Source organism: Schistocerca nitens, chromosome 1 (assembly GCF_023898315.1).
Source record: "Schistocerca nitens isolate TAMUIC-IGC-003100 chromosome 1, iqSchNite1.1, whole genome shotgun sequence".
Classification (NCBI taxonomy): Eukaryota; Metazoa; Arthropoda; class Insecta; order Orthoptera; family Acrididae; genus Schistocerca; species Schistocerca nitens.
Genome location: NC_064614.1, coordinates 424,083,263 through 424,110,998, shown reverse-complemented (window position 1 = coordinate 424,110,998; position 27,736 = coordinate 424,083,263). Strand labels below are relative to the sequence as shown.

The 27,736-nt window shown below is 40.7% G+C and overlaps 1 protein-coding gene across 1 annotated transcript; it reads left to right on the top strand.

Annotated features, from left to right (window-relative positions):
- On the top strand, positions 1-24,457 carry LOC126250429 (uncharacterized). Its single transcript, XM_049951560.1, has 4 exons — positions 1-9; positions 23,672-23,737; positions 23,821-23,967; positions 24,081-24,457. The coding sequence occupies exons 3-4, from the start codon at positions 23,871-23,873 to the stop codon at positions 24,374-24,376; spliced, it is 393 nt and encodes a 130-aa protein (XP_049807517.1). The 5' UTR covers positions 1-9; positions 23,672-23,737; positions 23,821-23,870; the 3' UTR covers positions 24,377-24,457.
- The last annotated feature ends 3,279 nt before the right edge of the window (positions 24,458-27,736 follow it).

Here is a 27,736-nt window from a genome sequence, read left to right as displayed (position 1 = left end):
TGTTCTTACGTAAGATAAACCTAGAAGTAGTTACGTCTTACCTTCGTAGCCAGTGCTAGGGATCGTCTTATCAGCCGATTTTAAACTCTAGTTTAGATGCAGCTTTGCGGTAGCTACAATACACTGCTCTACATGTAAATTCGCTATACCCATTGTGGATGGCGAACTGGAAGTGTCAATTAAATTGAAAATTCTTGTGGGTATAATGTGCAACCAGTCGCCTTTTTAATTTTGATACGATTTATTTTTTTTGTATCGTTTACTGGTTTTCAAGCCACTGTAGGCTCATCACCATATGGAGGTTATAATGCAGTTTAAGTACTGGCGCCGTAAGGAGGTGCGAATAACGTGGATATTTTCATTAGCAGCAGTTCATGCTTCTAACAAGGGAACCTCCCCATCGCACCCCCCTCAAATTTAGTTATAAGTTGGCACAGTGGATAGGCCTTGAAAAACTGAACACACATCAATCGAGAAAACAGGAAGAAGTTGTGTGAAACTATGAAAAAAAAAGCAAAATATACAAACTGAGTAGTCCATGTTGAAGATAAGCAACATAAAGGAGAATTTGAGTTGAGGAGCGCCGTGGTCCCGTGGTTAGCGTGAACAGCTGCGGAACGAGAGGTCATTGGTTCAAGTCTTCCCTCGAGTGAAAAATTTACGTTTTTTATTTTCGCATAGTTATGATCTGTCCGTTCTTTCATTGACGTCTCTGTTCACTGTAATAAGTTTAGTGTCTGTGTTTTGCGACCGCACCGCAAAACCGTGCGATTAGTAGACGAAAGGACGTGCCTCTCCAATGGGAACCGAAAACATTTAATCGCAAGGTCATAGGTCAACCGATTCCTCACAGCCGGTCGCGGTGGTCTCGCGGTTCTAGGCGCGCAGTCCGGAACCGCGCGACTGCTATGGTCGCAGGTTCGAATCCTGCCTCGGGCATGGATATGTGTGATGTCCTTAGGTTAGTTAGGTTTAACTAGTTCTAAGTTCTAGGGGACTGATGACCTAAGATGTTCAGTCCCATAGTGCTCAGAGCCATTTTGATTCCTCACAGGAAAACACGTCTGATATATTCTATACGCCACTGGTGACGGCATGTGCGTCACATGACAGGAATATGTTGTCGACCCACCTAACTTGTACACTTGGCGAATGGGTAAAAGGATTCTTCTACCTTGCCCGATTTTGGTTTCCTTGTGGATGTGATAATCACTCCCAAAAAAGTGATGAAGACGTAAGAGTTTGTCACGTAAACTGAAAATAAAAAATTAAAATTTTCACTCGAGAGAAGACCTCTCGTTCAGCAGCTGCTCACGCTAACCACGGGACCACGACGCTTCTTAGCTCACATTCTCCTTGATGTTGCATATATTATGCATGGACTACTCAGTTTGTATATTTTGCTTATTTTTTCATAGTTCCACACAACTTCTTCCTGTTTTCTCGACTGATGTGTGTTCAGTTTTTCAAGGCCTATCCACTGTGCCAACTTATAACTAAATCTGAGGGGGGTGCGATGGGGAGGTTCCCTTGTTAGTTCGCACCTCCACGGTCTCTGGATTAGGTTACCACTGAAACAGTCTAAATTGATTAATACATTAACTCTATTTTGAACAGACTGATATTACCCTTTCTTTCCTGAAGAAAAGGAAGCGCCATCCATCACCGTGATCAAGAATGTGGTATAATACCATCCAAAATGAGGTCGCCATTATATCTAAAGGTCGCAGGTTGCGTTAGATCCAGGTATCATTTTCCAGATGAATAATTTACCAATGACAGAAACTGCCTGCCTTTCCGTAAGATGTATTGTGAAATCTTTTACTCAAATACACATACACTACTGGCCATGAAAATTGCTACACCACGAAGATGGCGTGCAACAGACGCGAAATTTAACCGACAAGAAAAAGACGCTGTGATATGCAAATTATTAGCTTTTCAGAGCATTCACACAAGGTTGGCGCCGGTGGAGACATCTACAACGTGCTGACATGAGGAAAGTTTCAAACCGATTTCTCATACACAAACAGCAGTTGACCGGCGTTGCCTGGTGAAACGTTGTTGTGATGCCTCGTGTAAGGAGGAGAAATGCGTACCATTACGTTTCCGACTTTGATAAACGTCGGATTGTAGCCTATCGCGATTGCGGTTTATCGTATCGCGACATTGCTGCTCGCGTTGGTCGAGATCCAATGACTGTTAGCAGAATATTGAATCGGTGGGTTCAGGAGGGTAATACGGAACGCCGTGCTGGATCCCAACGGCCTCGTATCACTAGCAGTCGAGATGACAGGATCTTATCCGCATGGCTGTAACGGATCGTGCAGCCACGTCTCGATCCCTGAGTCAACAGATGGGGACGTTTGCAAGACAACAACCAACTGCGCGAACAGTTCGACGACGTTTGCATCAGCACGGACTATCAGCTCGGAGACCATGGCTGCGGTTACCCTTGACGCTGCATCACAGACAGGAGCGCCTGCGATGGTGTACTCAACGACGAACCTGGGTGCACGAATGACAAAACGTGATTTTTTCGGATGAATCCAGGTTCTGTTTACAGCATCATGATGGTCGCATCCGTTATTACGGCCAGAGGTGGTTGTTCTGGGTACTGATTTCTCAGGATCTATGCACCCATATTGCGTGAAAATGTAATCACATGTCAGTTCTAGTATAATATATTTGTCCAATGAATACCCGTTTATCATCTGCATTTCTTCTTGGTGTAGCAATTTTAATGGCCAGTAGTGTAGCTGCCCAACACACTCACGATACGTCCACCCAGAATCAGGGACGGAAAGAGACAGATAGTTGAAGAACGAAAAAATTTTATCTCGCCTTGAGGAAACATTAGAAGATAGATAATATTCATCTTTCCTTTCGTACATATCTCCTTTTGTCTCGCGCATGTTTATATTGCATCTTTGCTTCGCAAAGTGTTCTGATACTTATTAATTGACGTATGCTTTAAGGCTAAACCAAAATAAAATCTTTTCAATTGCCGCCCCCCCCCCCCACCATATACTGCCGTTGTCCATGATTACCGAACGACAGTGTATAGTAGTGTTGCATTTTACAAATATACCTAATATAAACAATCAAATTTCATATGTAAGTGCCACTTAAACTACTTTTTGGTCCGGCTGGGGATCAAATGCCTTTATCTGTGGCCAAGTTTATATCTTATTTATCCCCTGCACGTGTCAGCTTTATTCATGTTACAATTAATTTACATGAATTTACCAAACTTCAGAAGTCCAGTTTATGAGCGGTCATAACTCGACAAAGGGCATGTTTGAATTAGTGACTTTTGCTTCACGATTGAGGTGTAACCGCCATCCATAGTTTATGTGGCCACATCTCCACACGTTAAATGTTGTTCGTTGTGCGCATGTCTTGCAGCCGTGGAGAACAGTTCAGCGTCGGATCTATAACGCTGTAGACGACGACGAACTGCACGACGTTACAGTGTCCAGAGGGTGAATCAGTAGGACAAGTGCACGTTGATGTGTGTTTGATTAAGAAGTTCGATGCTGCGACAGAGAAACCATAAAGTATATATGAAGATTGTACCTGTTCTTTCGCACATGTCCGAAAGAACAGATACCATCTTCATGTATATAGTTAAGGCTCACCGGCCATTTGACCATCTTCTGTGCGGAATGCACACACATTGCCCTAACTCTTACGGGAATCGGTAAAGCCGCGAGTAATGAGTGTAATGGGCAGGGGCACTACAAATATAGTGCGGGACAATAAGTTGGGAATCTGGGTCTCACGGGAGGCGTGCCGGAGATAAGTCGCTGAAGTCGCACTATCCTCTGTGTCCTCAGTAGCTCAGATAGATAGAGCGTCTGCCATGTAAGCAGAAAATCCTGGGTTCGAGTCCCAGTCGGGGCACACATTTTCAACTGTCCCGTTGACGTATATCAACGCCTGTATGCAGTTAAGGCTATTCATTTCATTGTATTGATTTAATTGTAAATTCAAACTATAAAGTTCCGACCATGGTTATATAGACCACGTCGTCCATCACATCTTTCAGTGTCCAAAAGGTTATCTCGCATCATTGGCACCACAGTGAGAGCTCACCATATTCCAGCTAAGTCCATAAATTACTTGTTTTCATTCCTTTTTCATAGTAAAATTCGGCGTCCAACGCCACTACAAAGGGCATTTAGAATGTTTTCGTCATTATAAGCACACACAAGTTTGATCACTGCTTCAAATGATTGTGTATTCCTCATTTAACACACTCTAAATATACGATATGTGGGCAGTTTTCCCTGAAGTCCCCTTTGATTTTACATATGTTAACCATCGTTTTCACGTACAGTTTTCCTTACATGCCTTTGTACAAGTGCATAAAATTTTACATGACTTACGTAAATAAATTAAAATGTGACGAAACTTTGCTCCTTGTAATTAGACGTAAATGTCATTTTAATATTAACTAACATGCGAGGTCTAATACATTACACTTATAGACAAGTTTTTACATGAAAATGTCACATCATTTTCGATGTTTCAATAACAATATTTAAATGCAAGTGAGTAACATTTAAAAAGTCGTTTTCGCCTTCAAACGTCATAAGGCAACATTTCAATGACAAGTTATTTCATATTAATTGTCATTATTAACAAATCATTTATGTTTACAACTTTTATAATGAACTAGTACTCATTACATAATTTTTGTTTACATGAATAATTTGCAACATATGTTACATATCAGGACTGAAAATACAATATACATGTATGCAATCTGGTGATATGCATGAACTACTACCATCATCTCATTTAACTCGAGCGTTTGTAACTTCAGATTGCTAACGAAAGGAATAGATAACTTCACCCTCGCATTTCCAACAAAAGCAAGCACAACCGTGCTTAGCCACGTCTCTCTCAAATCTACCAGGAGGTGTCTACAAATCTACAGCGCGTTATTATAAGAAATAGGAAGAAGCATTTATCATCTCCAGCTGAAATCCATCGTTTACACTTAGCAAATTCTCTGTGAACGCTATTTGTGTTTTGTGTGGGAGCACTATCGATAAAACCTCCGGATACAGGCGCTGATATGAAACTTCCTGACAGATTAAAACTGTGTGCCGGTCCGAGACTCAACCTCAGGACTCTTTCCCTTCGCGGGCAAGTGCTCCGCCGACTGAGCTACCCAAGCACGACTCAGGCTGCGTCCTCACAGCTTCACATCTGCCAATACCTCGTCTCCTACCTTCCAAACTTCACAGAAGGTCTCCTGCGAAACTTGAATGACTTCTTACAGAAGTGCTCGCCTTTAAAATTTCGCAGGAGAGCTTCTGTGAAGTTTAGAAGGTAGGAGACGAGGTAGGAGGTACTGGCAGATGTAAAGCTGTGAGGAGGGGGCGTGAGTCGTACTTGTGTAGCTGAATCGGCGGAGCGCTTGCCCGCGAAAGGCAAGAGTCCCAAGGTCGAGACACAGTTTTTATCAGCCGACACGGTTGCTCAGTGTGTTCGGTGAGAGGGTTAGCTGTCCTCTGTAATAAAAAACGGAGGGAACGGATCAACGAAGAACCTGAATGGGTGTCATCAGAGGTCTGCCCCGAACAGATTCACCGAACAATATAGAACAAAATGAGATAAAAAAAAAGATTGTAGAGCACTTTCCCGCAAAAGACAAAGGTCCCGAGTTCGAGCCTCGGTCCGGCACACAATTTTAATCTACCAGGAAGTTTCAAGGGCTAATTAAGTTAGGCTTCTACGCTATCTATTGAAGGTTTCGATTTTCTGAGCGTATTTAAGTCGAAAAGAAAATATTTCGTAAAGGCCGGTAACCATTAGTTTTGGTTACATTTTAGACGCAAATTTCATGCGAGTGTAGATCTTTATTTTTGCCTAGACTTAGCGGTTCAACGTTAAATTAATTCGTTTCTGTCACATAGAGTTTAGGTAGTTAATTAAAACTTTCGAAAGTAAGTTTAAAAGTTCGTTGACATTAGCTTTTAGTTATGTATTAGTACAGGTTACGAACTTCAATGCTCTTGTGCCAAGTTATTCTCTTCTTCTGTGTAAATTTTTCTACCAAACCATGTGTGACAAATGTGGTGGTTGCCGTAGAAATCAGAGGGAGGGGGTGCTCTGTGAAGACTGAAGGCTACGGTTTCATCGGAGTGAATGTAGCGGCGGGGAAATGGGAATAGATAATGAGGCTCTTCCATGGCAATGTAGATTATGTAGAAAGGACAGAAAATTCGCTGAACAGGAGGCAAACATTTGTGCTCTTAAGAGGGAAACTGTTGAAAAAACTTTCGAAATTCAGTTAGTAAATAAGTTGGGCTGCTATCTGAAGTATTAGAGGAAGAGCCTCATCCAGATGTAGTTGAATGTAGGTTGAAGCAGAATATTAGCTTAAAGAAAACAGGCAGGTCGGGATCAAATCAGAATAGGAAAAGAAATATTGTGCTTCAAGGTAGCAATCATGAGAGGTGTGTAGGCCAGCAGCTTCAGCAGAAATTAGGTACAGGGTACCAGGTGACAATTTTTGTTGAGGCCAAATGCTAGCCTTAGCCAGGTGACAGAAAACTTAGGTCATCTATGCAGGGACTTTGAGAAGGGAGAACAAGATATTATAGTTGGGGGAGCAGGAAACAGCCTGGCTATGAATCCAAGATATAGTATTAAGAGTGACCTGGATAAAATAGGAGCAGATACTGGGCACACAAATTTGGGGTCTGTGGAGGTCTTTCAGTGCCATGATCGGGGCTGGGTAAACACTGCTTGACGTGTTAAAACTGAGCTGCACGGGATGCTCCAGACACCGGCAAAATCTCACACAAGTGTTGTTCCAGTTGATGCTATTGTTAGGTGGGGATGTACTACACATGGCCGCACCTCAATAGAAATGGGAAAGATAAGTTAGTTTCTCTATTAGCAGATACTGAAGGAGGGCCACAGTCACACAGTGGATGATCCCTGTGGTAAGTGGGAGTAGGCAGACAGGTCTTTTAGGTTAAAGCCAAAGTCCAGAAAGACAAGAATCAAGAAAAATAGAATAAAAGAAGCTTCATGTACAGTAAATAGGGATAAAGCTGAGGGTAGTATCAACTTACTTCATCAGAATATCAGGGGTATAAAAAATAAAGTAAATGAGCTGTTAGTGTGTTTAGATGACCTCAAAAATAAGAATGAGGTTGATATAATTTGTCTGTCTGAACACCATGTATCTGTGGGGATGGAAAGTGTCAATACAAATGGGTATAATTTAGCATTTTGCACTTGTAGGTCTAGCACGGATAAAGAGTTGAGAGGTTGCCATTTACACAAAACAAGTGTATCAATGCAAAACTGTAGATGTACGCAAATATTGTGTCGATCAGCACTTTGAAGTTTGTGCATGTGAACTATAGCTAGATAATGTGGTGTTGATATAAGCAACACTGTACAGGTCGCAATTAGGAAATTGGGAGCTATTCGTAAAAAAGTTTGACTCCCTATTATGCTGTCTGTCAGACAAAAAGAAAAAAGCTGTTAATCTGTGGGGATTTCATTGTAAACTTTCTAAGCAATTCTGATAGGAAAAGTGAACTAGAAGCGTTATTAATGACATATAACTTAGAATCAGCGATCAATTTATCTACACATGTAGCACAAGACATTAGTATTCTAATAGATAATGTATTTGTACAGCAAGAGGATGTGAAACTAACATATGCTTTCCCTGTGATAAATACATTATCAGACCATGATGCACAACTGATTAACTTACAGAATCTAGCACGGTGTACAGTTCAGAAACCATTCAGTAAAAGTGTAAGGTTGCTCAACCTGGTATCTAAGCACTTCAGAGAAAGTTTCAGAAAAGTTAATTTGGGAGATGTATATAATGAACCAAATGCTAATGATAAATACAACAGATTCCTTAATAAATTTATATTCCTTTTTGAACATAGTCCCCCCCTCCCACCCACCCAAGAAAAACTAAATGTAACACCAAACTGTTTTCAAAGAGACCTTGGATTACTATAGGTATTAAATTGCCTTCAGAAAGAAAAAGAAAACTGTATCAGACAGTAGAAATTGGTAAAGACCCAGAAGTAATTTTACACTCTAAAATTATTATAACATACTGATAAAAGTTGTCAGAAAAACATGAAATATGTATGTTAGAGATGAAATTAACAACTCAGGCAATAAAATCAAATCAATATGAAATGTTGTTAGGAGGGAAACAGGAAAAGTAAACACTGAGGTAGGTAGTATTGAAGTGTTTCGAGAATTTCCGCGTAAATTCTAGAACCACTCGGCCTTCCATCATCTCGAAGACACGATATTTTAGATGTGAGTGGGAGAAAGGAACCCTATCTACTGCACATCACTTGTCTGTGTGTGCAAGTTTGAAGTTCGTTGCACGAAGAAGGTAGACACGGTGATCTAATGGCACCGGCAAGTACCTGTCGGTCGCTCCATGGAAGTTGTAATGAAAGCACATGGCAGCATCAAGGAACTTCTGTGTTATTCTGTGCTGTTTTGTAATTGTGGTTATTGTTAGTGACCAAAGAACATATTGAGATCCTGAATTGTGAAAAAACTCTTAATTTGGACTTGCTAGATGCAAGACATGTGTATGATTCATGTATAATAGAGTCATGGTTAGCAAATCAACTCTGTTGTAAATGTAACTTAATTGTTTCTAATGTGAGATGATGTGGGTGACTCACAAGAAGGCAATTGTTTATGTGAGAAGTGTGAATTTTGTTCTTTGTGGAGGTTCAAATATACTGATGGCTCTTGCAAAGTATTCTTCGAGTACCCCATTGTTTCACAAAGAGAGAGAGAGAGAGAGTCTTAAAGGTTCCTGTGACTAGCAACATTCTTTGGAGAAGAAGTTTGTAGAGATTCGAGAAGCCAGCTATCCAGAGAAGAAGATCAGCTGCGCATTCCCAAGTAAGTCAATGTGTGTATGAGAAGTGGGGAGTTTGCACATGCACATCACACACTCTTAGTCGTCAAATACATTAGAGTATTACTATTAAGAAGAATGAGACGATATTAACCAGCAGTACACAAGTAGATAATGTATTTAACAACTATTTCTTAAATGTAGGTGAAAAAACTGGTGATAATAGTTCAAGAGGAAGAAATCAAGTAGTACATGGAAGAGTCAGTTTTGAGAAAGCTTAGTCAGATTAATTTTCACCTAACAACCTCTTGTGAAATATGGAAAATCATTAAATCTTTGAAAAATAAATGTTCTGTTGGAGTAGATGACATATCTAACAAGATATTAAAACAATCTGCAGCAGTTACAGCCGATGTTCTGAATCACATACATAATGCGTCACTGACTCAGGGTACTTTTCCAGACAGGTTAAAATATGTCATTGTCAAGCCTCTCTTCAAAAAATGGGATGCAACAGATGTCAATAATTAGTGGCGAATATTCTTCTTTACAGCATTTTAAAAAGTCGTTGAGAAAGTAATGTACTCTAAGAGTGATTAGCCATTTCAACAGTAATGGGATACTTAGTGAATCGCAGTTCAGATTTCAAAAATGCTGTTCCACTCAGACAGCAATGTACAATTTCACTGCCTTTAAATAGTAAAATGTCATCAATAGGAATTTTCTGCGACTTATCCAAAGCATTTGATTGTGTGAACTATGACATTATGTTACAGAAACTATAACTCTGTGGCATAAATGGGACAGTGTATGAGTGATTTAAGTTTTATCTACAGAATAAGAAGCAAAAAGGTTCTTTATATGATTTAAGTGATTTGTGGAAGTTTGTCACTTCATCTAACTGGAGTGAAATTACATTAGGTGTTCCACAGGGTTTGATCATGAGTCCCCTTCCGTTCTTGATGCATGTAAACGACCTTCATTCTTATCTGAAACAAGAAGCTAAACTGACACTATTTGTTGATGATAAAAGAATCATTATTAATCCAGTAAAAGACTCTCCAGCTGAAAATGATACAAATAATGTCTTTGGAAAAGTTATTAATTGGTTTTACACCAATGGGCTTGCTCTGAAGTTCGAAAAAACACAGTACATCCAATTTTCCATAGCAAGTAGTACAGTTCCTTCAATAATTATAACACATCAACAGAAGTCAGTAGCCAGGATAGAGCATACTAAGTTTTTAGGCGTACATATGGATGAAAATCTTAACTGGCAAATTCATATTTTGGTCTCCTTACGTTACTAGGTTCAGGAACTTTTGCAATCAGAATAATTGCCAATTTTGAGGAAACAGAAAGTATTTAACTAACATACTTGGTATATTTTCACTCTCTGATGTCATATGGAATAATATTCTGGGGTAATTCAACACTTTGCCATAACGTATTCACTGCTCAAAAGAAAGCAGTTAGAATGATGTGTGGGGCTCATAGTTGCATGTCTTGTAGGCATCTGTTTAAAAGGTTAGGAATTCGTACAAAACCTCACAGTACATTTACTCAGTAATGAAGTTTGTTCTCAAGAATATGGTTTAGTTTAAAAACGTCAGTGATATCCATGATTACAATACCAACAGAAAGAAAGACTTACACTATCCTCTAATTAACCCATCTTTGGCACAGAAAGGGGTAAAATATGCTGCTGTAAAACATTTTGATAAATTACCAAATGAAATAGTTCCAAAAATAAATTGAAATCATCCTCATATCACAGATGAATTATTCAATAAGTATAAAGAAATATATATATATATATATATATATATATATATATATATATATATATATATACACTCCTGGAAATTGAAATAAGAACACCGTGAATTCACTGTCCCAGGAAGGGGAAACTTTATTGACACATTCCTGGGGTCAGATACATCACATGATCACACTGACAGAACCACAGGCACATAGACACAGGCAACAGAGCATGCACAATGTCGGCACTAGTACAGTGTATATCCACCTTTCGCAGCAATGCAGGCTGCTATTCTCCCATGGAGACGATCGTAGATATGCTGGATGTAGTCCTGTGGAGCGGCTTGCCATGCCATTTCCACCTGGCGCCTCAGTTGGACCAGCGTTCGTGCTGGACGTGCAGCCCGCGTGAGACGACGCTTCATCCAGTCCCAAACATGCTCAATGGGGGACAGATCCGGAGATCTTGCTGGCCAGGGTAGTTGACTTACACCTTCTAGAGCACGTTGGGTGGCACGGGATACATGCGGACGTGCATTGTCCTGTTGGAACAGCAAGTTCCCTTGCCGGTCTAGGAATGGTAGAACGATGGGTTCGATGACGGTTTGGATGTACCGTGCACTATTCAGTGTCCCCTCGACGATCACCAGTGGTGTACGGCCAGTGTAGGAGATCGCTCCCCACACCATGATGCCGGGTGTTGGCCCTGTGTGCCTCGGTCGTATGCAGTCCTGATTGTGGCGCTCACCTGCACGGCGCCAAACACGCATACGACCATCATTGGCACCAAGGCAGAAGCGACTCTCATCGCTGAAGACGACACGTCTCCATTCGTCGCTCCATTCACGCCTGTCGCGACACCACTGGAGGCGGGCTGCACGGTGTTGGGGCGTGAGCGGAAGACGGCCTAACGGTGTGCGGGACCGTAGCCCAGCTTCATGGAGACGGTTGCGAATGGTCCTCGCCGATACCCCAGGAGCAACAGTGTCCCTAATTTGCTGGGAAGTGGCGGTGCGGTCCCCTACGGCACTGCGTAGGATCCTACGGTCTTGGCGTGCATCCGTGCGTTGCTGCGGTCCGGTCCCAGGTCGACGGGCACGTGCACCTTCCGCCGTCCACTGGCGACAACATCGATGTACTGTGGAGACCTCACGCCCCACGTGTTGAGCAATTCGGCGGTACGTCCACCCGGCCTCCCGCATGCCCACTATACGCCCTCGCTCAAAGTCCGTCAACTGCACATACGGTTCACGTCCACGCTGTCGCGGCATGCTACCAGTGTTAAAGACTGCGATGGAGATCCGTATGCCACGGCAAACTGGCTGACACTGACGGCGGCGGTGCACAAATGCTGCGCAGATAGCGCCATTCGACGGCCAACATAGCGGTTCCTGGTGTGTCCGCTGTGCCGTGCGTGTGATCATTGCTTGTACAGCCCTCTCGCAGTGTCCGGAGCAAGTATGGTGGGTCTGACACACCGGTGTCAATGTGTTCTTTTTTCCATTTCCAGGAGTGTATATATATAGAATGCCATTTAAGGGAATGGGGTAGGTAATAAAAATTTTAAGCTTCAAAAAGAAATTTGATTTGTGTGTGAATTACTTATGCATTTGACATGTTCCACATCACAAAGGTTACCATGAAATTGATCAATCACTAGAACACATAACTAACTAACTAAGCAACAAATTATTTACTAAATGTTCATAGCACTATAGATAAAATTCAATCATTATTGCATCATACAAGTTTATTAATGCCATGTACTTAGAAGTACTTGTAATGATGGTATTTCAATTTACTTAACTTAAACTTTTCACTGTGGAATACAGTCCCTGCATACTATAAGATAAATATTTGTAAATACTTTGCTACAAAGGTTTTGTCAAAAGAAATGTCCGTGGAAGGACATTCAGATAACCTGTGATCGTGTGCAATTGTGTCTTGAAGACTTTTATTCAGTGTTCGTATCTGTTACTTGCATTCTTCAGTGTATGGCCTGAACCCTATTTTTTATCCTTTGGACGTATCAGCTCTGGACTTCATTTCACAACATTTAATGTACTATAACTTTTCTGTTTTCACAAACAACATTCACACTATCACATTCATACAGACGCACGCACACGCACACACACACACACACACACACACACACACACACACACACACTATATATATATATATATATATATATATATATATATATATATATATTGCAGTATGGCCCATTTCTTTAGGTATCAGCTACCTACATTCTCTTTCTTCTCATTACTAGGATGTGTCCTTATATTGTTTCCTGTAAAAAACCTCAACATTAACTTATAAACTAAGTATGTAGTTGCTCCAAGGTCAACCAACGTATCATTCACAGTTATAACATATATATTTCTTTTAGTTTGCAAATTTTTCTAATTCATTATATTCTGACTGATTCTCAGAATTCAACACTTTTTCTGTGAGAGCACAAACATTAACAGCATGTCTATCACTGCAAATTACGTTTTCTATCTCTTCCATTTTCATACTATGAGTGCTTATGAAACTGACACGTATCTTCCTAGACGATGCACATATTTTCCCCCCCCCCTCCCCCCAATCTCAGCTTCTTCAGAGCATGAACATATCCCTAGAATTATTCATTCTTTCATGGTATATACCTATTAATTCTACTACAGAGCTTAGTTTATTTTTTACACAACCATAATGTAGATTTTTGTGTATATATTGTAAATAGTAACCTTGTGTGTAGGCACCCTCCTGTAGTTAGTTTACTTTATTTCCTTTCACATAAATATCCCCTTGTCTTAGTTCTCTTTTCTTATTTTAATTTTATTCTTATAGTGTAGACCTCACTATTTTTTTAACAATCTACTTTTATTCATAATCTTTTGGGTATAATCTACTTGGTGTACAAATGGTAATGTTAGCTGAGCATCTGGCATGTTAAGCAACGTGTTGGACTTTTTTTGTACTTGTGTATGTGCCCTGGTCACTGTCCTATGATGCAAATTTCTACTGCACTTGTGCATTACCTCTCGTCACAGTGCTGCATCACTTATTTCTCCCCACCACATTTATCGATCTGTGGTTGAAAGGTGTATGTATATCAGTAGTGAATTTACATCATGGCAATTACATTCAGCTTATAACAAAATCTTAAACAGCTAAAGACTTACATTATTTTTATTTAAAGGCATAAATAACAACAGAGAAACTTACCTTAAGACTAACAGTACATATTTCATAATTTATAGTGAAATATTTTCACTGTACTTAACCATTATAACTTCATGAGTTGGTTTAACCATTTTTCAAACCCATCCAACATTCAAATTCCTTTTGATCCTTGTGTGGATAAAGGTCCTTGTCCTTCCCACTTATAGGTTAAGTTAATCTATATGATTCTGGATGAGGGACTTGTGAGTTACAAGTGGGCCAGTGTATAAGAGTTTCCAATTGCGGTAAAGTTTTCTATGATTGGTAAACATTGGGTGTATTCATAACAATACTTCTTGTCCTTTGTGGAATTGTACAGTGCACCCTAATCTTTTGTCGTGAGACTTTTTTCTCTGCTCAGCCTTTTCAGGCTTGGTGTATTTTTTCTTCAAAGGTCATATTTTCTTTTGGTACTTTAAGTAGCAGTTTTCCCCACTTGTTCATTTCTCGTTTCTTAAACGTTATTTCAGAATTTGTAAAATATGTCGAAGTATATGGCAGGTTATTAATGATTTGTTGAAATGGCGAGATGTACTCAAACCATTTTTATGTTTCTGTGTTGTGTAACAACGTGCAAATACATTAAATTCCTTAGTCACCCACTCTACAGGGTTGCTTTGGGGTAGAATCGTGATACCAGTATGTGTTTTATTTGATTTGTGGTCTGAATTCCTTCCATCCATTACCTGTGAACTACAATGCACAGTATCTGCAGCTTCCCTACTCTCGGGAGGTAGTCATCTGTAATTCCCTAATGATGCAACCGGCGGTCACTGATTTCACTGCATACACCATAATTGGAAAAAATCGCATAAAGTAGTTATATACTTAGCACTTACTTTTCCTTTTGGATAGGGACTGGCAGCATCCAATACAAGTAATTCTAAAAGTTTTGTGGAAATTATTGGATGCAGTTCAATTAATTCTGATTTGTTGGAGTGTTTCATCTTCTGCCAAGTAATACATTTTCGAATTACTTCGAGAATTCGGCCCCGCATGTTCAAAAGTAGCAGTACGTGTTTATCTTATCAGTACATTTAGAAATACCATAATGACCCACATATTGTGAGTGTAAAGAATGAATTAATACACAAACTTTTCAGGTGAACATACACATCACCATACTTGGTTAGGTGTATGTCAGTGAAACAGTTGCACATTTTCACATAATAGGGTTTGTGTGTTTTGTCTTGTGTAAGTAGAATGCGAATTTCAGAACTCTTACTGTGAGTTGTAAAAATTTATTCAACCCTTTGGGTAGACTCAACGAAGTATTAGCAATTATGTTTTGCTTAGCTTTGATGTACACTACCTCAGAACTGAATTCCTGCAAGTAAAGAAACCATCTGGCTATTCTTCTGTTCAGCAAAGAAAGAACTTGGTGGCCACAGCAGACTTTGGTGTGCTTCCCCCATAAATAATATTCGATTTTCTTAAAACCCCACGCTATAGACAGAGCTTCGAGCTCCGTTACTGAATATGATCGCTCACATTCAGTAAGAGCTCTGCTTGCAATATTAATTATCTCGGGTGTTTGTTGTCTATCTGTCCCTATGATTTGGAATAGGCGTATTCCAAGACCCTACAAAGATGCATCAGTGATTAAACAAAACTCTTGTGACATGTCTGGGTGATGCATTACATCTGCATTGGGTACAGCTTCTTTTATGTTTTCAAAGTCGGTCTGACGCTGACTTGTCCATATTTTGGAAATTTGTGCTACGTTCTGAGGGACAAAACTGCTGATGTCATCGGTCCCTCTGCTTACACACTACATAATCTAACTTAAACTAACTTACGCTAAGGACAACACACTCACCCCTTCCCGAGGGAGGGTTCGAACCTCCGAAAGGGGAGCCGCAGGAATCGTGGCAAGGCGCCCTAGACTGCACAGCCACCCTGCGTGGCATTTGTCATTATCCATGGTTTATTCTTTTGTAACAAGATTAACAAGGCATTGATTTTTAGCAACTGGTCAGGAATAAATTTTATAAAGAAAGACAATAAGCTCAGATAAGCTCTCATAAGCCCAGATAAGCTCTGCTTTTTTTTTTGTCAGGGGCAGAGGAAAATGTCTGATTCCATCTAGTTTTCCCGGATCTGGCAAACTATCTTGTGATGATATGACGTGTCCTAGGAATCTGGTCTTTTCCCCTCCAATTCTTTAAATTTACCATAACACCACATTCTGAGAATTGGTATAGTACTTGAGCCAAAAGTCCCAAATGCTCTTCCCAGTTAGGCGCTGCTATTAGCAAGTCATCCACGTAGACAGTGATTTTATTAAGTACTTCTAGACTTAAAACTTTGTCTAACGAGGAAATGAAGACACCTGCACTCAAATTTAAACCAAAAGGTAAGGTAAAAAATTCATAGCTTCTGCCCCCAAATACAAAGTCTGTGTACTTCCAGCTGTCTTCATGAAGAGCTGTCTGCCAATAAAGTTCCTTTAAATCGATTATGGTAATGTATTTGACTTTATGGAACTTAAATAACTGTTCTTCTAAGTTTTCCAGATGTGTCTTAACAGGAACAACGATCTTGTTTATATTCAGTACGTCAACCACAAGCCTGATGCTATCATCAGTTTGGTGACAGCTAAAATAGGACTACAGTATGGTGAATGTGAGCATTGTATGACACCTCTCAATTACCTTCCCCACTGCCTCCTTCCTGGACCACGGTATAGGGTTTTATGAAAAACAGAACGTTTTCTATGGGGACACATCTATTTTACATGAGTAACGTTTTATTACTCCTGGGCACTTTTCAAATACGTGCACATGCCAAAGTATTAATTCTTGTAGCTCTTCTTTCTGGTCTTTTGACAAACAAACTGATTCACTTACCTTTGCTTGCACTAGTGCTAGAACCATACTGCTTTCATGTAGTTGTTCATATTGTTGTGCATAACAAAACAACACATCTGAATAAGACAATTGTACCCTAATGTCTATATTTGGCAGAGGTTTGTTTTCTATTGTACTGGTTCTGATTAAATCTGCTGATAACCTTTATTTGTTTATTGTAAAGAAACACTTTCCCTGTCCTATGTCAATCTGTACCTTGTATTGTCAGAAGGTATCCATACCAATAAAACAGTTAACTGCAAGTTTTTCCATCACTAGAAAAATGTATTCTAAAGACAATTTTTCGGTGGTAATGGGTATTAATGCTTGAAGCTTCAGCCCTTTAGATTTGCTCCCTACTACCGTCAAGATCCAACAGTTCTGCACAGGGGAGGTTGGTATGTGTGTTTGCTTTTGTAACTCATTAAATAAACCTTGTGAGATTACATTTGTAAATGTACCTGTATCCATACAGTGTGCATATCTAAATCAGCTATCCTGGCATTTATTAAGACCTGTACAGACTTCCACCTCTTCTCTTCCAAATTTTCCACATTTTTGTGACACAAGTCCTCCTTGATATCTGCTTCTTTGTCAACCCTCAGAAAATCATAAGGAATTAATTTTATAACCCAACCCTTTCCTCGGTCTGCAAATGGGGGCCTATCATGACCTGTTTTGATTTTCCTTATTATTCAGAGGGTAATCTCTCCATTCTATGCGACATCTCCTATATGCACAGTGAGGTCTTGACTCCATCAATTTATATCTTTTGATGCAGGTGAATTAAATTCTCTTTGTCAGTGACCTCCATCCAGTACATAATTGTTGTTGTTCTGGTTGTAGCTACCAGCAGGAGGACTGGCTTGCCGTCCACCACCTGTCGGCCCTTGCCCGTTATTATATTGGTTATTACTGTGTGCTGAGGTTACAGTTCGAATATGTTGTCCAAAGTCCCTCTTTTCGGTATAAAATGGTTCAAATGGCTCTGAGCACTATGGGACTTAACTTCTGAGGTCATCAGTCCCCTAGGACTTAGAACTACTTAAACCTAACTAACCTAAGGACAACACACACATCCATGCCAGAGGCAGGATTCGAACCTGCGACCGTAGCGGTCGCGCGGTTCCAGACTGAAGCGCCTAGAACCGCTCGGCCACCCTAGCCGGGTGTTTTCGGTATACATTGATCCGTTATAATTATGGTTGTGGTTTCCTTTAAAATCTCATTTGTGTCCTTGGTTTCCCCAGTTGTGTAATTACTATTACGAGGGTGGTACAGGTGCCCACCATGTTTGTTGCTTCCACTGTTACTACTTCACAAATCACTGTTTCAAGGATGTTCACTGTGCATATTATTGTTCTGGTGTCGCGACTGTCTCTATTCATACATCAGGTCAATCGAATCCATTAAGGATAAAAAACATTCTTCCCCATTCTCGAGTACTGTCATTAATTTTTCCTCGATATGTGCTGGTAAGCGATTTTTGAGTAGATCACCATGGGAAACTGGATTTGTCCAATACCTTGATTTGTTTAGGTATTTTTCAAAATACTTTCGTAGTCCCCCATCTTTAATACACTGAATGGTGCTGGGTTAAATACCTCTCGTCTTAGCCTCTGTTGGACTGCTATGGACAAGAATTTGTCTAAGAAGGCACGCTCAAACTGTTCATAAGTATGGCCTGCTTGGCCATATTGGTTGCCCATCATAAAGCATTGCCTTGGGTCATCAAATTTTTGTTTTTGCTCATTTGAAAGTTCCTTAATTTTTTGTCCCACATGATTTATAAAATATTTAAATGTCTGATTTTGTTGCTTTGAAGAATCTTCTACTTTTATGTAAAATTATTAAATGTTTGTGTCAGATCATTAAAGTTTTGTGTTTGTTCATTAAAATTTTGTGTCTGTTCATTCTTAAAATCGTTAAAGTTTTCGTCATCTCTTGGACAAGTTGTATCAATGTATAATTTTGAACACCTACTGGATCATATCTGATTACATTCGGGTTCGTTTCGTCTGATGCGAAAATTTTAGATCTACTAGAATCTTTACTACAACACTTTTCACTAGCTTCGTGTGAATGAATGCTTCCCAGTGATATCTGTACATTTTTTTGGTCTACCATAAGTAAATTCATGTCATTAATCACAACAATCATGGATGAGCTTAAATAATAATTGCTGTTGTCATCTGATTCACCAACATCTTCATACTCTATCATTTGTTGTCACATTAATTGAGGCAGCAATTTGTGTTTGTACTTAAATACTAAATTGTCAACAATAGTTTTGTCCATTTCTGTCCTTATGATTTACTAACTGCAAAATTTTAAAATTAATTTCCTTTTCTTAATTACTCTGCGAAAATTTTCTGAATTATCCTGTGTTATGTTGCGAACATCTACTACGTTTCATTGTTGTGGCATTTTCACTTACTCAAAATGTTCAGTGAAAAAAATTTTTAATAAATGGATTATTTTACCACAGTTTAAAGTGCTCCAGTTTTTAGAATGGGAGAGGATGGTACTACTACTACTATTAGGTATGAGTGAGGTGCTACCAAGTGCAGCTGTTCAAGCAATTGAGTTAGAATTTTCCAACCTGCTAGATGGGTTTTACAATTTCTTTTCCTGTTAGTTTCTGTACAAATTTCATTCTTAGCCCATGTATATCCTTATTTTGTCATCCTTCCTCTCATTCTCTCGGCAATATTATTCGTTTCATGGAATGAAGAAAACAAAAGATATCAATACACTGAAAAATTTTTGCATTTCTTGTATTTTAATTACGTCAATTATCTATGTATGATACCATCCTTTCTACAGTCACCGGTTATACTAGTATTTAGGCACTGGCGCCGTAAGGAGGTGCGAATAACATGGATTTTTTTCGAGCTGTGTGGCTGGTGGATACTTGCACTAGCACCAATTCACGGGTCTAAGTTCGCGCCTCCATGGTCTCTCGCTACGATTACCACATAAACAGTCTTCATTGATTGTTATATTAACTCTCGTTTGAGCAAAGTGATATTTACCTCTCCTTTCTTGAAGAAAAGGAGCTGTCCATTGCTGTTATCAAGTATGCAGTATAATTTCATCATAAATAAGGTCGCCATTATATCCACAGATCGCAGGTTGTGGCGTATACAGGCATCATTCCAAGGATGAATAATTTAGAAATGCAAGAAATTGCCTGCCTTTCCATAAGATATATTCTAAAAAACTTTTGAACAAATAAAGATAGCTGTCCAACATGCACATGACACGTCTACCCAGAATCATGGAAGTGAAGAGTGAAAAAAACTGATATGATGCTTAAGGAAACATTAGAGTAGTAGTGCAAAGCCAGGCCTTTTGTTTGCATAGATTTCATATATTAAGGAGTATGCATACATTCAGGGGCAAATGATCTCCCTTCCTCTCCTCTTAACCTATCGTCATGATAATTGATTTATGACCTCCTGAAGATGGTCTGTCCTTCTGAGAAACTCCCCATCCGAACCCCCCCACTCCTTCCTCGTCCCCAACCCTTCTGGGAAATCCCCAACCCTCCATCCTCCACCTTCCTAATACAAGAACAGTTCTGATATCAAAGTAATTGATTAATTAATTTAATTGCTCAATTAATTAACACCTCTCCCACTGAAAATCCCTAAGTATTCCTCCCCTCTCTTCTACTTCCCCTTCCCTTCCCCATCTGGAAATTAGTGGGTAAAACAGTCTCAATTTGTGCTGAAGAAGAAGGCTCTCACAACACGAAATTCGGAGCAATATCAATAATAATATACTGGTGCATATTTCTTATTTGCTGCACATGGTAGCTATGTGGTCTGAGGCACCTTGTCATGGGCCATGTGGCTCCCCACGTCGGAGGTTTGAGTCCTCCCTCAGGCATGGATGTGTGTGTTGTCCATAGCGTAATTTAGTTTAAGTTAGATTAAGTAGTGTGTAGGCTTAGGAACTGATGACCTAAGTACTTTGGTCCTGCACAAAATTCTTATTCAGTCAATATGTGGGAGACAGGGCTCCCCCATGTGGGTAGAGATCACATCTGCCTCCACTTCCTATGATGAAAAGACTGTAAGCACAAAGGAATGGAATTAAGTGCAGTATATTAACCACCGTTTGGGATTGCCTGGACATGTGTCTGTTGTCCAGGCACGGGGCACTTGCATCTCCACGCCACTGATGTCCGCAGGGCCAGGTACCAGGTGGTGCTCGAAGCCCTGACATCGCCATTCACTGTGGAATCTGCAGCTTAATGTCATGTACACACCAGCTCATGAATCTAGTACCACCACGTGGAACTACCATGAGACTGAGCATGAACTGGGCAGCTACCCACCGCACTGACTATAAGCAAAGAAAACCCCTGTTGGGTGTCTCACAGTCCGCCTCAGGGAAACAATAGTCGGAGGCCTCACTGTCAACCACTGTATGTGCCAATACAGTTTGAGTGGATGCACGTGTGTCAACCCATCTCAAATGGCTGCTTCCTGCCGAACAAAGCATCTGGTGGTGGCAACCCTTTCATATCTGATACTTGAAAAAGCACACTGCCCTCTGTGAAGTGTGTGTGTGAAGTGTTTGTGTGTGAACCAATATGTTCAAACACACAGAGAAGGTTTTCATCGTTCTTCAGTTCCTGAATTCCTGTTGGCTAATACTGAAGCAGAAAAGGTATGTAAACCCTGTCCCATTCACTCTAGTCCTCATTCTACTATTGTCCATGGTTGCATTAGTTTCATTGTCAGTTTACCTGTTTTTTTGTTAGTTTGCTTGCAAGATGAATCGTTTTTCAAGTAGCACCAGCAGAAGCACCAGTGACAATGCCACACGCCCGAGGTTAGGAGAAATATCAAGCAAGCACATATTTAATTTCATAGCACAAGTTCGAATTTCGTACTGAATACTTTTGTAAGAAAAATTTTCATAGTAACACTATATTCAAAGTTCGGTGTTGTAGCATTTGTTCAGATTCAGATGGGATTTCGCACTATATACACTCCTGGAAATTGAAATAAGAACACCATGAATTCATTGTCCCAGGAAGGGGAAACTTTATTGACACATTCCTGGGGTCAGATACATCACATGATTACACTGACAGAACCACAGGCACATAGACACAGGCAACAGAGCATGCACAATGTCGGCACTAGTACAGTGTATATCCACCTTTCGCAGCAATGCAGGCTGCTATTCTCCCATGGAGACGATCGTAGAGATGCTGGATGTAGTCCTGTGGAACGGCTTGCCATGCCATTTCCACCTGGCGCCTCAGTTGGACCAGCGTTCGTGCTGGACGTGCAGACCGCGTGAGACGACGCTTCATCCAGTCCCAAACATGCTCAATGGGGGACGGATCCGGAGATCTTGCTGGCCAGGGTAGTTGACTTACACCTTCTAGAGCACGTTGGGTGGCACGGGATACATGTGGACGTGCATTGTCCTGTTGGAACAGCAAGTTCCCTTGCCGGTCTAGGAATGGTAGAACGATGGGTTCGATGACGGTTTGGGTGTACCGTGCACTATTCAGTGTCCCCTCGACGATCACCAGTGGTGTACGGCCAGTGTAGGAGATCGCTCCCCACACCATGATGCCGGGTGTTGGCCCTGTGTGCCTCGGTCGTATGCAGTCCTGATTGTGGCGCTCACCTGCACGGCGCCAAACACGCATACGACCATCATTGGCACCAAGGCAGAAGCGACTCTCATCGCTGAAGACGACACGTCTCCATTCGTCCCTCCATTCACGCCTGTCGCGACACCACTGGAGGCGGGCTGCACGATGTTGGGGCGTGAGCGGAAGACGGCCTAACGGTGTGCGGGACCGTAGCCCAGCTTCATGGAGACGGTTGCGAATGGTCCTCGCCGATACCCCAGGAGCAACAGTGTCCCTAATTTGCTGGGAAGTGGCGGTGCGGTCCCTTACGGCACTGCGTAGGATCCTACGGTCTTGGCGTGCATCCGTGCGTCGCTGCGGTCCGGTCCCAGGTCGACGGGCACGTGCACCTTCCGCCGTCCGCTGGCGACAACATCGATGTACTGTGGAGACCTCACGCCCCACGTGTTGAGCAATTCGGCGGTACGTCCACCCGGCCTCCCGCATGCCCACTATACGCCCTCGCTCAAAGTCCGTCAACTGCACATACGGTTCACGTCCACGCTGTCGCGGCGTGCTACCAGTGTTAAAGACTGCGATGGAGCTCCGTATGCCACGGCAAACTGGCTGACACTGACGGCGGCGGTGCACAAATGCTGCGCAGCTAGCGCCATTCGACGGCCAACACCGCGGTTCCTGGTGTGTCCGCTGTGCCGTGTGTGTGATCATTGCTTGTACAGCCCTCTCGCAGTGTCCGGAGCAAGTATGGTGGGTCTGACACACCGGTGTCAATGTGTTCTTTTTTCCATTTCCAGGAGTGTATTTTTGTGAAAAACGTTTGCAGTATCAAATCACTGTATGTTGAGATTTTGACGTATGTTTTAGTTATAAAAGTTTCGTAGTATCAAATCACAGTGTGTTCAGATTTCAAAGTACTTTCCAGTATCAAATCACTGTGTGTTCAGATTTTCAAGTATATTTTCGTAATAAAAGTTTCATTGTATCACACTTCTGTGAGTTCAGATTTAAAAGTTAAAAAAGTGTTGTAGTATCAAATCCTTGTGTGTTTAGATTTTGTAGGTTTCGTAGCATTTGTTCAGATTTCACAGCATTTGTTCAGATATTGGTGTTAATATTTTTTCTTGTTTTTTCAGCATACATACACTAAATCGTGGATCAGCTGAAATGTCATTGGCAGCAGCGGCAGTATCAATATTGCCAGTATATATATTTTAGTTATCATAGTACCATGCACATAAATAATATATTGTTAGACATATTCTTTTCAAAGAATTTCATCATATCCATAATGTGATGTTGTGTGAGGCATATTCTTCGTTATTGTTGTAGATAATTTCGAGGAGCAGGAGCAGGGAGGGACAGTGCCTGTGATTCCATCCACTTCACAGCTATGGTGTAAGTACATGTTCATACACCAAATTGTTTCTTAATTTTGTGTGTATGTACTTTTTTTTTGAATCAATATACTGCTGTTGTAGGTGATTTTGAAGAACTTGATCAATTGCTCCGTGGTGATTCAGATTATGAGATGCCTGAGTGGGTGGAGAAGACGGAGAGGGAGCTGCATTGCCATGATAACATGCTGGATGACTGGAGGAATATTGTAAGGAACCAAAGTGAGATAGGTAATTTATACATGTACTCACTCTGCTTACAATCAACTAGTGTCCTTTCTTTCCTTGTAGCAGCAGGCAATGTCTGGAATGTTGTACTTACTTCTCATTATTCTTTCCTACAGCACCACTGTCAATGCAGTACACAGTGGAGCAGGAAACCAAGGGTGGTGAAGAAATCACCAGTAAGTCACAGTCCTGTGAGGCATGTGTCACGAGCAAGGGCATCTCTAGTCGCCTCCTGGAAGCTACCACCACAGAAGCAGCCGCAGCCGCTTCCCCCACCACCACGCCCACCCCTCAACAGCTCCACTCTGGTATACATGGTCAACCCTCCCTCCACCAACTGGCTCAGCACTGTGACAACAACCAACTCTGCAGGCTGCGGCTTTTGGGAAAGAATAACAAGAAATACATATAACATTCCAGATATCACTTATTCTTGCAAGGAAAGAAAGAACACTAGTTATTCGTAAGCAGAGTTAGTACATTTATAAATTACCCATCTCGCTCTGGCTCCTTGCAATATACCTCAGGTCTACTGCCGTATCCTCATGACGATTCAACTCCCTCTCCATCTCCTCCATCCACTTAGGCACCTCCTGATCCGAAACACCTAGGATCAATAGACTGTGATCTCCAAAATCACCTACAACAGCAACATATTGATTTAATGAAAAGTATACATCCACAAAACTAAGAAAAAATTGACGAACGAATATGTACTAACACAATAGCTGTTATGTGGATGGCATCACACCCTCTGTCTCTCCCTCCTCCTGCTCCTCGAAATCATCTACAACAAGAGCAAAGGATATGCCGCAGACAACATCATGTCATGTATATGATGAAATTTTTTGAGAAGAATATGTGTAATGCGAACATATTATCTATGTGCATAGTGCTATGATGAAGAAAAAATATATACTTACGATGTTAATGACTGTTGCTGCCTCTAAGCTTCCAGCTGATCTACAATTTTATGTATATATGCTGAAAAACAAGTAAAAAATTGACATCAATATCAAACAAATGCTATGAAATCTGAAGAAATGCTACAAACCTACGAAACCCAGATACACAGGGATTTGATATTACAACACATTTTTTAACTTCGAAATCTGAACACACAGTGGTTGGATAGTATGAAACTTTTATTACGAAAATATACTTCAAAATCTGAACAGACAGTGATTTGATACTACGAAATTTTTATTACGAGAGTGTACTTTGAAATCTGAACAAACAGTGATTTGATACTGCAAAACTTTTTACAGAAATATAAAATACGAAATCCCATCTCATGCTATGATACCTTAATCTGAACAAATGCTACGATACCGAAATTTGAATACAGTGTTACTATGAAAATTTTTCTTATGAAAGTATATGGTACGAAATCCGAGTGCATGCTATGAAATTAAATATGTGCTTGCCTGGTAATTCTCCTTGCCTCTGGCGTTTGGCACTGTCACTGGTGCTGCTGGAAATGCTGCTTGAAAAACGTTTCATCTTGCAAGCAAACTGACACAGAAACAGGTAAACTGATAATGAAACTAACGCAGATGGGGATGATAACAGAACAAGGGGAAGAGTGAAGGGGTTAGGGCTTACATACCTTCACTGCTTCAGCATTAACCAGTAGGAACACATTATTCTGAGGGGGGATGAAATTCTTTGTTTGCATGTTTTGACACGTTGGTTCACAGACAAAAGTCACTTGACAGAGAATGCATGGTATGGTACTTTCAATGCACTGTAGCTTTGGAACGGCATACTTTGTTAATACGTCACACACCACAGTCTAACATACTGTGTCACACCCTACGAATGGCATGAATAATCGAAGTTCACTCAGTGGTCGTTCACAAGCGCTCGTAAAAGTCGATAATGGAAAGCCCACTAGCGATATCACCACAGCAAAAATAGTTTTGAAGCTGGAAATATGTTTCTGTTGGAAACATCAATTCCTAGAATGTTCTACATCTGTTTCCCACTTTCTTTCTTGTCTCTGTTTCTGTCCACACTGGCAGCAAACATATCTCATTGTATTCACATCGTCCGCTACGCTATTTGTTGTATGGTTATGTACTGTCCGCCACGTCTAGAGGCGACGAAACTAATATGTGCTGCGGCATTACTAATACTCGAAGGTTAACGCAAACAAAATTAAAGACGTCAGTCGTTCATTCCTTCTTTATTTATTTATCATGACTTGTGACTTGAAGGCCATAAGCATCTCTCAGTGTATCATAGTTTTACAGAGTAAGGTTGCGTTTATCAAAGAATTTCATAGTTGGTTTTAAAATTACGATATTATTTTGATGGAGAATTGTATAGTTTGTAATGATCGATAAAACTGTATTAGTTGCTGTATGAAATCGATTTGCTGATTTGTATACAGTCGGCGTCCTTGGGGAGCGAAAACATACTACAGAAAACTGGTGGAGAAGCTTGCTACATATGGGAACTGAATAGGGAAGACAGCTCTAGTTTCCGTTATTTCACTTGGATACCATCTAACAATTTTGAATTTCTGGCAAATACGGTACCACCGTTTCTTAAAACAGGATAGAAATTTCAGGAAAGCAATTAAAACCAGACATGCTGTTAGTCTCAGTTTTTTGTCAACGAGAGATTCATTTCATAGCCTTGATTATTTATTTCACATTTCAAAGCAAACTATTGTAAACGACCCGATTTTCTTTTCTACGCAGTCTTTCTCTGTAGTCTTCCAAATGTAGCAGCAGTTCTCTGCAGAGAGTATTGTTTTATTGCTGTTCTTGTTCTGCTGGCTTCATATATTCCCAAACAGCTGTTGGGCTGGTTCAAGGCTAACAACTCGACGGTTTGCTGCCTCATCTGCTGCATTTTTTTTATTTTTGGAAAAAATACACCAAGAGAAAACAAAACACCTAACAACTCTATATAACAGACGACATAATGTGACATGTAAACATACGAGGGTCACCCGAAAAGAACTGCATACTATTTTTTTCTTAATCCATCTTTTATTCTGCATGTTTGAAAGTTTTACAGTGTGTAGATACATCCTTTAGGAACAATATTTTCATTTCTCCACATAATTTCCATCCCTCTCAACTCCCTTACGCCATCTTGGAACCAGCGCCTGTATACCCGCATGGCAAAATTCTGAACCAACCAGTTGGAGCCACTGTTTGGCATCATGCACAAGGGAGTCATCATCTTCAAACCTTGTTCCACAAAGAGAGTCTTTCAGTTTCCCAAAGAGATGATAGTCACATGAAGCCAGGTCAGGACTGTAAGGCGGGTGTTTCAGTGTTGTCCATCTGAGTTTTGTGATCGTTTCCATGGTTTTTTGACTGACATGTGGCTGTGCAGTGTCATCGCATATGCATCAGAATTTATGGTGGTTTCACTTGGCCTGATGTCCACAAGCAAGAGTCCTTCGGAATCGAAAAACACTGTAGCCATAACTTTTCCAGCAGAAGGTGTGGTTTTGAATTTTTTTTTCTTGGGTGAATTTGTATGATACCACTCCATTGATTGCCTCTTCGTCTCTGGTGAAAAATGATGGAGCCATGTTTCATTACCTGTCACAATTCTTCCAAGAAATTCTTCTCCACCCTTCTCATACTGTTCCAAAAGTTCGCTGCATACCGTTTTTCTTGTTTCTTTGTGAGCCACTGTCAACATCCTGGGAACCCACCTGACACAAACCTTTTTCAACGCCAACACTTTCAGTATTCTGCAAACACTTGCTTCTCCTATCCCAACGTAGCGTGACAATTCGTTCACT